General features: G+C 45.7%; 1 protein-coding gene and 1 non-coding gene across 2 annotated transcripts; both read right to left on the reverse strand.

The window, feature by feature from the left end:
- Positions 1-514: 514 nt before the first annotated feature.
- LSMEM2 (leucine rich single-pass membrane protein 2) lies at positions 515-8811 on the reverse strand. The gene is given in 7 exon segments (XM_033140595.1): positions 515-1054; positions 2711-2806; positions 2809-2940; positions 3392-3397; positions 3520-3636; positions 3639-3659; positions 8553-8811. Coding segments are annotated over 7 exon segments (639 nt in total). The 5' UTR covers positions 8686-8811; the 3' UTR covers positions 515-920.
- On the reverse strand, positions 5991-6110 carry LOC117043042. Its single transcript, XR_004426129.1, has one exon. It is a non-coding gene; the product is annotated as a U4 spliceosomal RNA (small nuclear RNA).
- Positions 8812-12175: the final 3364 nt, after the last annotated feature.

Raw genomic sequence — 12175 nt, forward strand, 5'->3', positions numbered from 1 at the left:
TACTCCAGGTTCAGTTGTGAACTTTGGGGCTGGTGCATCAAAGCAGGGAGTCTACATGTCTGCATTGCTATGACTGTAGTTAGAATCAGTGTAGAATTTGGATAACTTCAGCTATCCCTTTTGGATTTAAAATAAAATATAGCTTTCTTGAAGAACAGCTTGGGACCATACACCTGTTTTTCCCCTTCAGAAATGGTCTTGGAAAACGAGTATCGGGATTCCTGGCACTGTTGAGTGGGGGGGTGGGCAGGAATTAGGCACTAATTAAGGAAAGGGCATGTTCATATGTCACATTCACATGTAATTGTTCAACAAAAGGAAGGTATTGTGGCTGCAGAGAGGTTTGACACAGGTAGCTTGGGCTGCTTTCCATTTTAGCAGCCTGAGAACACAAGGGTTCCTTCTGCTCTGCTCGAATCCTAGTTTGTAGGCCATGGATCCTCTTCACCAGATAGAGCCTGGGCAGATTTTATGCTGATCAGCTGAAGAGAGCACAGCTTGGCAAAAGAAAGCCTGTGAGTTTCATTGGTCATGTTATTAAAACATCTCTGCAAAGGTGCCCCATGGGCAACGATTAAAAGGTGGGTATAAAGTAGAGCAACATAGTGCAAATAAGGTGCTGAAAATAGTGCTCAAATAAAAGCAAGAGAGTATCTGAGGTGCCGAAGAAAGGCCCTCTGCACCAGTATCTTCCTGTCTGTCCCTCTTCTCTTCAGGCAGATTCCAGTCCTGCAGCCAATGCTGCCCATAGGGCACACCAACCTCAGCAGCACCCCACCAGTGAGTTGGGGGAGGTTGCTTAAAGGCTTGCATAGTCTAGACCACACATGTCCGTCCCTCAACGTGCCAAGCAGTGAGTCAGTTTTCCCATCCGGCTCCCCAAAGAAAATGTTTGCGGGGGGTTGAAAGGTAGGACTCTCTCAGGTTTGAAATCCTGAATCGCTGGCATTTAGCTGCCTCCATAGCTGTAAGCTCACAGCTCTCATTTCTCGGATGGCCTCCTCCTGGGACTCCAGCCACTGGGCAAGGACACGGAGTGACTCACGCTGCAAGACTGCAGAGGGGAGAAGCAGAAACCACGTGACTAAACAGCCTTGCTGTTTATTTTTTGAAGAAATGTATCGCAGGCACTGTTAACTTTCACCATTTTGACACTCATTCTCAAGAGCAGTTTACCACCAGGCACATCAGATTCGTACGTTGCCTGCTAAGAGCAAACTGAGGAGCTTTCCCTATTTCTCTTCTGCCAATATAAATCGTCTGAAATATTTTACAGGCAGAATGTTGATGAAGCAGCACTATGGGAGCCGTCACCAGAATGGTGAGGGAGCAAACTCGTTCTCTGGTGGAGGTTGAGGAACCCATTACATAGAGAGGATTCCCCCAAATCCAGGGGCCATTTTTGTAGCGTCTGGTATCGCTTCTCGGCCTTTTGGCTAAGATCAAGTGTGGAGATTACATACCTTGGTTTATATTGTTCTTGGACCTCAATAACTCAATACCATATTTCCCATTCAGGCGATCTGTAAACAGCCCTAATATCCTCAGATGAAGGGCGGTATATAAATTTAATAATAAAATAATAATTATGGTGACAGACGCCTTCATCAAAGCAAGGGCTGAACAGCTGAACTACAGGGATGCTATAGTGGTTTTCCTGCATAAGCCGAGGGCTGGACTACATGGTGTTTTGAGGTGCCATCCAGTTTATGATTCATAGAATTGAACTGGAAGGGACCCCAAGAGTCCTATCGTCCAACTCCCTGCAAATGCTAAGGCCCACTAGTTATGGGGCAGCAGTCCCTTTGGTAGCTAAAGGGTGATTTGGAAAAACTTCCTATTGCATTAGTCAGAAGAAATAGAGTTTGCATTTGATATCCTGCTTTATCACTACCCGAAGGAGTCTCAAAGTGGCTAACATTCTCCTTTCCCCTTCCTCCCCCACAACACTCTGTGAGGTGAGTGGGGCTGAGAGACTTCAAAGAAGTGTGACTAGCCCAAGGTCACCCAGCAGCTGCAAGTGGAGGAGCGGGGATGTGAACCTGGTTCACCAGATTACAAGTCTACCGCTCTTAACCACTACACCACACTGGCTCTCATGGTCAGGAATACATTACATTGGACTTCGGCATAGTCTTCTCCGTTTCAGTCTGGGGATACTGGTTTTTAGCATGTCCTTAGCTCACATCTGTGGCTGCCCTTCGCAAAATGTAAGCTGAGGTATAGCTTCCTGGAAAGCTGCATGTGAGGACAATAAGTTTAAAACAGTTGCATCCTTAGAAGTGGATGGGTGGGAATTCAAGTGCTCAAGGGGAACAGGCTGGATTCTGTACTGAACAAAGTAATGGCTCCAGGATCTATGGTGTATATATGTATTTGGAAATTTGACAGAAAGTGCTGTGGATTCCACAGAATGGGGTGCCGTTTGAGCTACTGTTTTAAGCCTGTGTTTCTCAGGGGATGCCCAAATAACTTACCTGTTTTATGGTACTTTCTCCTGCATTGCCCAGAAATACCACTATGGGGCATGATAGGTCCTCAGTTTCCTACCACATTTCATCTTGCATACGGTCTGTTACCTGGGACTGGCCAGATGGAAGTACTTGGGTCCCACAGGGCCACCCTCATCCCTGACCCCCATGGTGGTAGGTACCAATTCCCACCAGGAGCTCCTTATTGTCAAGAACGGCCCACCAAACCTTGAACCTACCACTCAGATACACGGCCAGTGTGGCTAGGCCGAGGCTGGCCACTACGAGCACCCCGAGGAGAGCAAAGAAGCTTGCAGGGCAACATGTCGGACTGAGCAAGGGCAGCAGGTGAATGCAGGGAGGAGATGGAGATTCTGGACTGGTAGAAAGGTGTGTCCTCTTCGTTTGGGAAAAATGAAGTGTTTGGAGGAAGTGCTGTGAGGAGTCCATGGACTGTTGGCTGAGATGGCTGCCCCCTGGAAAAGAAGGGGAGAGAGAGGAGTGGGGAAGCAGCCAATGTTGTTTTATATTAGCCAGGGGGTGGGGAAGCTCATGTCCAGGGCCTCAAACTGCCCCCCCCCTAGGCCTGGCAACTTGGGGCCTTCCCCAGGCCACAACCCTCAATAGATCCTCTCTGTGCCCTGAAGTTCTTTGACTTATGTCCTTGAACTGTTGATGCCTTGCTTACATGGATTAAAGGACTGAGAGATATGCGTGAGAGGAGTTGTTAAACCTCTGATTTCTGCAAGACTGGAATATAGCCTGCTTTACACAGGTAAGAGTCGCATCCACTGCTCTGCCCCACTTCCGCCTCTGCCACTCTCACCCTGCCCACCGCCTGCTGGTTGCCCTGAGAAATGTGGCCTTTGGGCTGAAAAAGTTGTCCCCACCCATATTAGCCCAGCGCTAGCTCAGCTCACAGTGTCCTGTTTTCATGGGGGAAACTCACCACTGGTCTTCCATATAAGTTTACTGATGAACTGTTTAGTTACTCTGGGTACTCATGAGGTTGCTTGAGTTCAACTCGGGGTTGCTGGGTACTACATACCTTCTGAGACCCTGGCACTCTCACGTCCGCCGGATGCATAATGCAGGTCACTGATGGACTCTACCGCGTGCAAGTTTATTTCCGCCATGCCATTTTCAATTAGTTCCCTATCGGAGAAGCAGCATCCTTCACCATGGTGTCTGCACAGGAAAGAGTGGTTGGCGAGTGAGAGGTGGAAGTGCGCCACTGCTATTTGTTCAGTAAGGAATAAGGCTTTCCTAGAAAAGACCTGATGCTCTGCTAGTGCAGGAGGATAGGAGCCTCCCTTCCCCCACTCTCCAGTCTCCATTCACTCTCCACCATCCCACCAAGTCTTTTGGTAGATACCAGAGAAGCCCCTCCCCGTAATCTGTTCTCTGACAACTCTCATTTTTCTAGAGCTGCTCTAGTCATTTTTTCTAGAGCTGCCGTGTGCTTTCTGTTGTTATAGTTGCTGCTGTGTTTGATGTGATGGCTCTGCCTTTACCCATTTTGTGTGAGATGAGGCCCTTGGAGACAGTAATTAGCGAAGACTTGCATCCCCCACCCACTCGGGTTCTTTTGAGCCCGAGACCATCTTCCATTACCAATTGGCTGAGACAGCTGAGCACAACACACCCCCGACTTTATACTTCAGATTCTACCACTTAAGAGAATATGCACCACTTACCCTTGCTGTGTTTCTGCCCTTCCCCGTTTAAACTGCTTAGCAGCACATCCAGGGACAGGATTTCCAGTGCCTCTTTAGCAGGGATGGAATCCTGGGCTGTCTCCGCTGTCCTATGCAATAAGCCCCTGTACCTTAATATAACCACTGGCCTCTTCCATGGCCTGATTGTACACATACCATATGACCCAGAGGCTCATTTGTCAAGCTGCAGAAACTGCAAGTCTGAGCTATATATGTTGATGCTACTGCTACCTGGCTGTCATTCCTTGCCTTTCAAAAAGCAGAATTATGCTTTCGCATATATGCTTTGAACCTATCTTCCAAGTTACTGACTATTCATTTGCTTGTGGTTTCTTTCTTTGTGCTTTCCCAAACTCTTTAATGGTGACACAAGTAAACGTTCAACAGGTGAAGCCTATCATAGAATTGTAGAGTTGGAAGGGACTATGAAGATCATCTCTAGTCCAGCCCACTGCAATGCAGAATCCTCTGCCCAACATGGGGCTTGAATCTACAACCCTGAGATTAAGAGTCTCATGCTCTACCAACTGGAGGTATAGACAGCTTTACCTGCAGAACAACTGCCTGTTAAATAGTAGCTGAAATAACAACACCCTGCCAGGGTGAGGGAGAGGACTAAGTTGGCAACCTTATCCTTAGCAGGAATGCTTTCCTGATTACAGAAGTGTTGCCAGCTAGATCTTGGCTCAAATTTACAAGCACTTTGGGATCATATCTTTCAAGGACACAAAGGACATGACAACCTTATTACACTTAGCACAGCAGCGTCACCTTTTCCCAGACAGGGAAAATACCTTTAATTACAGGATAAGACAGAAATTCAACATGTGACGTTCTCTCTGATTCTCTGCTGGAATAAAAAGGCCACAGTTGTGGAATTTCTGTTTGCTGAGCATCTGTTAAAGGCACAGTAGCAGCACTGGAAAAAGTTCTTACGCTTCCACATGTTTACCCAAAATAAATTGTGCTGAGATTAAATTAGGATTACATGTCTGAAATTAGTTTTGTGGGGTTTTTCTTTTTGCCATTTTTAAGCACGTTTTATGGGTGAAATAGGTAGCCTGTACACTACGCAAGTGCCTGGACAAAAGAAAACGCCATGTTAATTAAACAAAAATAAAAGAGGTTAATTGTAGAATTGTAAAAGGCTACCATAAAAATGCTTTGGTTGAAAGGAAAGAATGGTCCTTTCAATAAAGACATTGTGTGGGCCATATTGCTACATGAAGTTAATTGCTATAACACGGCCCTTAGATTGTGTTAGGGAGCAAACCCATGCTAATTGATCATATGAATATGGTTGTAAAATGGAGTGGCTATTATAATCAGGCTGAATGACTATAAGAACTGAACTGAGGATTGAAATGGGAGGCATTCCTATGAAAGCTGGAAGCCTATTACACGCAGACGTAATTGCATGGCAGGAGGAGCCATGCTACATTGCCTGATCTTGCCTGTAATATCTCACGTCCCACCAACCCAGATCCTTATGTCCATGAGTTGAAAGCATCCTGCAGAGGAATGTCTAGTCACACACGGTTGAACATTTATTTATTTAATAGCATTTATATACTACTTGGCTGTAAACAGAACCTCTAGTCTAAGTGGTTTACAAAAAACAAATTCTAACTCCCATCATTCCTAGTTAGCAGGACCAGTAGTCAGAGTTGGGCATGTGATGACAAGAGGGGCAGTTCATCCCATATGGGAGATTTTCTGAAAAGTGCTTTGGTTGTGTCAGAATCAGAGTATTGAGCATTTAGCTGTGGGTTATACCTCAATGTGACTTGGATTGTGGTATACATGTGTGTGTCTGTGTATTCCAAGTTGTCATGGCAGGCTATTGGGAAAAGTTTGCAATTAGCAATAATCATGCCTCGGATTAACTGCATTAGCTATGATACTGCCACTGTGCAAAGCTAATGGGACTTGGATTTACCCAGGGGCGTAGCAAGGGGGAGCAGGGCCCCCGGGCAGCGCCCCTGCTGGGGGTGACACTTCGGGCGGTGGCCCCGCCCCCTGGGCTTTTAATTTATTTATTTTTAAAAAAATTAAGGCTATTTTCGGCACTGCCGGGGTGGAGCCGCAGGGGCGGCCAGCGAGGAGGGGTGTCACAACCCACTGAGATTTCTGTTGTAAACTTTTTCAGCAGGGGGCTGGTCTACTGTCCCTCAGACCTGGGGGGGCGAACTATATATATATATTTTTGGGGGGGGGGATGAACTAATTCCTATGCCCCACAAATAACCCAGAGATGCATTTTAAATAAAAGGACACATTCTACTCATGTAAAAACACGCTGATTCCTGGACTGTCCCTGGGCCGGATTTAGAAGGCGATTGGGCCAGATCCGGCCCCGGGCCTTAGTTTGCCTACCCATGATGTATGATGTTTCTGGGGGTGGTCTTGGACTCCAGGACGGGCAATTTAAAATGTCTATATAAGGGCTTGCACGCATGGCTCTGGGTCCTCCAATCTCCTGTGTATGAGGGGAGTGTTGCAACTGCTTTAATAAAGATCAGGCTTACTAGCTGCTTTGCTTCTCAATATTCTCTGGTTGGCCTCTGTTATTTTCTCCTACCGATGGAGAACCTACAAAGGGCAGATTTTGTTTACAAGAAAGGTAAAACTAGACGTGAGGGAAAGGGCTCCTTTTCACTGACATAACTAGCTTTCTGTGTGGAGGAAGAAATGCCCCCTCCCCACCAGATGTGTCTTCTGCCATGTGAGCTACCTACCCCTTGCTGAAACGATAACAGTACAAGGCAGTGCTGTTTGAGTGAAAACTGGGCCCACTTGCTGCTGTATTTGCTAGACTGTGCAGAAAGATTGTGGTAGGATGTTGCAAACTCCCTTTTTATGCAGTCAACTTACATCTCAGCCTCCGGAACTATTTTCTCTTTGAACGTCAATTCCTTTGCTTTTAAAAGTAGTTTGTAACAAGTTTATTTGACTGATGTTCAAATGTTCATCTGGTTCCCATTGAACTTGGAGGATGCTTCTTCTGATTCAGACAAGGAGACACATTCACATCTGAGAGTGATGCTCTCATACAATCAAGCTCAGCTAGAGCTGGACGGGGTCCATTAAATAGGATCTTAAAATGTAACTTTGGCATTTCTCCAATGTTCCCTTCAGTTGCCAGTTCCATATTACCCATGTATCATTTCCACAGGGTGGAATGCAAGGAATACCAAGAAGCAGAACAAAGCTTTTGTTCCTAACTACAGTTTAGGGCAGTCTTGCTTTCAACATTGGAATCATCATGCAACAATGTGTTTGAATAGGCACGCAAAGAACTATTTTAGGGCGACATCTGTCTCCACTGTAGCTGAGTGAGCAGGAAGCAACTTCTTAATTGCTTTAATTTGCATTGCATTGAGCAAGGAATTGTCTGTGTGAATCAGGTCCTATTGTCCTATATTGGCAACTCAACGGGCAGGTCTTCTTGTAAAACACCACAACTGTACTATTTTGGAACCCTATGTGGTCTGTATATTGTGCTGCGTGGGCAGAGTCCTACAGCCAAAGCAGGTTTTATTGTTGAAGCAACAGAGTTAACACACAAGGGTGACTCCTACCCCTAGGTTATAGTAGTAAATAGGCCCACATGGTTGGGTAAAAGTGGAATCTGCCTGAAGCAGCAAATGGGACTGTGGTGAGTAAATGGTGTGAGGGAGGCTTAGTGTTGGGACTTGTACAGGGCTCTTCAATAAGCAGCCCCTGCCTTTGAGTCAGGAGCCGGTCACTCTGACTGGACGGCACATGACAGGCTTCCATGCCTTGGACTGAAGGCAGCAGGAGTGACTCAGCCATATCTGAGAGAGTTAGCAAGCGTGGGAGAGCTGTGGCTTAAATCTCAGCCAAATAGGCTTGCACCTAGATAATTTTGTCCCTCTTGCCTGTGGCAGATCAGGTTTCTTATGGACAATGTGCTTACATTCTTTTGAACCTGTTCAGCTGCAGCAGTGTGCTATCGAACCTCTGCTTTGAACTTCTCAAACCTGTACCAACTACAGCCACCAGCCAGGATAAGCTCAGGTCATTTGACAACAACACACTCTCAACCAAGTCAGGAGTCCCCCACAACCCTACATAAAAGCGCGAGAGCAAGCCAAAATTCTCTCTCATTCCAGCTGTCACCCTCATTGCTCACTGTGCCGGTGGCAGTGACAGACGAGTTGTCCTCTGTCCTCTTGACATCGTGGACATGGCTTGAGGCCCAGGCGTTCTGTCACCGGGAAGGCAAGAGAATCAGACCTGGCCTGAGTTTTGCAGCCTAGCCCTCCAAAGAGGTGCAACTAAAAGATCATCCCTACTTCTCTATAACTTCCTCCCCCCCAAAAAAACCCCCAGACCATACCTTCTCCAGTGTCACTGGACATCCCTAGGACCAGAGTCCTCTGTGTGCGGCTGCTTGCAGAAGCTGTGAGGGGCCTGTGCGCAGATCCCCCTGGGACCTGATGGGGAAGTAAACACAGGCTTCTGCCTGTCATATCAGCTGCTCAAGCTTAAATAGGAATAAGTGGAGCCTAAGGAGGAGCTATAGATAGAGACCAAACAGAGGGGCTGGAGAGGATACAGTGGGGGCTTATGTTAAGTGAGTGCTGGGAAAATAAGAGCAGGCTTGCAGAAAGCAGAAAGGCTACTTGCGTTGGGGGGAGAGAGAGAGACAACTATGGCAGGAAGGCAAGTGTTTCCTAAGAACAGCAAAGGTAGGATGAAGGAGTCAGTATGCAGGAGGGAGAAATCACGGAACCCCCCCCTTTTTTTAAGTTACTGGCTTTCCGTGTCTCCATATTATTAGATCAGACTGAGAGTGAGTGACTGGCCCAAGGTCACTCACTCAGCTTCATGGCTGAGTGAGGATTTGAACTCGGGTCCTAGCCCAACGTTCCAACCACGGCTCTTAGGAAAATCAGATTATTCTCCCTCCTGAACAGAGATTCTCCCCCCCCAAAAAAAATTGGTAACAGAAAGCAGCTAAGTGGCATCTGACATCCTCCAGAGTATGTGCTCAAAGAAGCAGGCTGCACACTGATTCATAGAACAGCAGACAATCAATCGACCATGGGAGCAATAGGCCAGTGCAGAAGATTATTATTATTATTATTATTATTATTATTATTAATGTATACCCCACCCATCGGGCTGGGTTTCCCCAGCCACTCTGGGTGGCTCCCAACAGAATATTAAAAACACAATAAAACATCAACATTAAAAACTTCCCTAAACAGATGTGCTCATAGCCTCTCCATCACAGGAGACTTGAGTCTGCTTGCAAACCGCATGCTTGGCTTCAGTGCTTAAGCTATCAAAGGGGATGATCACAGCTATCATTGCAAATGTTTATCCGATTTTAAAACGCCTGAAACTAGTACACTTCAGTGGGAGTCAGTAAACAGTGCAAGACTGAGATTTTTGCCCAGGGAGCCAAACTTGTATATTTCCATATGTAATTTTTTTTACAGATTCTACCTACTTAGAACCAGAGGAAACGTCTTCAGGTAACTGTTCTCCTTGTTTCAAACAAAAACAAGTGTGAAAACAATGTACCCACAAATATATATTTTTTTAAACCCCACTGTCATGCATTCACAGTTTGCCCTTTGATATTTGAATCCGTATTTGTCGTCTCACCATTTATCTGATACTTAAAATTTGCTGGCTGACACTGTATAGTGGATGATATTCAATAATTATGCAAAACACTACAAAAAGCCTTGAACAATTCCAGTTCTGAAAAGGAGGACACCCAGTCCAGAGCAAAAACAAGAAGAGTAGTATGACTTGATCTCGCTGTATAGTAGCCTGCCATTTTCCCAGTTAATGATCAACCCTACAACATCCAGATAAGCCCATTCAGCCATATGGAAACATATTGTGTAGCCTTTCAGGCACAACCAACCAGAAAATGATCTTTTGAACTAATAACTGTTCCTATCAAGTTGGGCTTGCCCCCAAAACAAGCACGGCTGAATGCTGATATAATTAACATTTCAAGGACAATATTTAGATTTAAAAATCCAAAGCTTCTAAACTAAGAATCCAGAAAGGAGATAAAGCAGAAAAACGAAACTCACATTGCTTTTATGGTTATTTAAAGAACCACAAAGAATTGCTTTGAAGATGGTTTTATTGAAGTTATGTTTAATCCATTTTTAGCCCATTAAATCTTCATACCATTACACCAGCCTAACATTCTCCTTTAGCTACTTGAAGATTAGAAGGGAAGGGGCAACAATAAGTGTGGCCTGTCTTGTGAAGAATGCATTAATGGAGCTGCGATGGTAATATCTAATTATTATTCTTGGAAAGCTGTTGGATGCATTGTTTTGGACAAAGCACTGAAACCCATTCTCTCTTGATGCAATGCCAGCCTGGGCCGAGATGTGATCTTACTAGGTTCTTTTTAACTTGTGGGATTAGCCATAATAGCTGAATTGAACTCAGCATTGAAACCTACCACGTTCCAGGTAGCGTGCTTGTGAATATCTCATGATAGCAAAAGTACAAACAACTGGGTTGGTGGGCTGATGTCTTGCTCTGTTTGTGGGATTATTGGAAGCATGTTTGGCAAAGGATGCTGGACTCCACTGAGTCTTCTAACCTTCATTTTTTTATGATCTTAAGATTTAGTGACACCTATACTTGGAATTGCTGAGACAGAAAAAAAGAAGCATGTAGTGTATTTAAGGAGCCAAAAACCCAGCACAGATGCATCCATTGGACCAGAGCCTCCCAGGAACTGGGGAAACTGACAAAGTCAGGGGGAAGAATTCAACATAGTACCATGGCAATCATTCTACCAGTGCGAGCATTTCAGCTTGGCCAACACTGCAATTCCCCTCTCCTCCTCCACCCCCTGCATGGTTCTGGGTTCTCATCACCACCCCCAAGCCAATTAGGGTAGGGAGAGGAGTGGGGTGGCACATTGGGGGAAGAGAGGGGTAAGCCCCAAAGCACCAGCAGAAACCCTTGTGCAGGGCTTCTGCTAGCAGGTCTCATTAGGTGAATCTGGTACAGGATGTTTTGGTCTCATGTACGGTAAACTAACATACCGGCAGACACACACTTCAGCATATAAACATATGTAGCTGCCTTATATTGGTCCATCTCGCCCCACACTTCAATTGGCAGTAGCTCCCCACGGTCTCTGGCAGATGTAATTTCCAGCCCTGATAGCACCTTAAACAGGAGATGCTGGAGAATGAGTCTTGGTCCTCTTTGCGCATGCTTCCAGGGCTACTCTTTTGGTGGAGGTGCTGCTATTGTATCACACTGCAGGCTAACTGTCCTTTTGCTTACACTAGTCTTTTCCCCCATCTGCGGCAAGGTCCTGATGGAAAGAGAGACTTGTTGGTGCTCACAACACTTTTTAAAAGGCTAACTTGAGTATGGCCATACTTAGGGGGTGATACAGCCAAATTGAGGGGCAATAAATAGGGCTCAGGCATCTAAATAATTTTAGTTCAGTTGGATTTAATACCACCCACCACCCCCGGCAAGAAAAGGATGCAAGAGTTGTGTCACACCTGCTGACAAGTTCTTCCCCAATCTAGTGCCTTCAAAATATTTTGGCTATAGTTCTCATCCTTGGCCACTGGTGATGCTGCCTGGTGTTGATGGGAGTTGTAGTCCAAAATATTTGGAAGGCACCAGATTGGAGAAGGTAGTTCTTGACCAAGAACCTTGCGGACTTTATCCAATAGGTACCCATAATACTCACACATCTCCCCGTTACCCTGCATTCACCATCACAGTAGTAGCACTGCCCTGCATGTGATAAAAGGCGATTAGCTCAGCCAAGTATTACAGTTTCATCTGGGAAAGTGCGATATCCTTGCAGCAGTAGCACAGCAGGTGAGAGGAAATGAACCTGAATCTTGCATAATAGTTGCTCAGCTAAGTGTGCTAAAAAACAGAAAAGTGAATGAGAGAGACCTTCCAACTCACTTGCTTTCTCATAGCTTTTACTGAAGATGG

Source organism: Lacerta agilis, chromosome 2 (assembly GCF_009819535.1).
Source record: "Lacerta agilis isolate rLacAgi1 chromosome 2, rLacAgi1.pri, whole genome shotgun sequence".
In the NCBI taxonomy this organism is placed as follows: Eukaryota; Metazoa; Chordata; class Lepidosauria; order Squamata; family Lacertidae; genus Lacerta; species Lacerta agilis.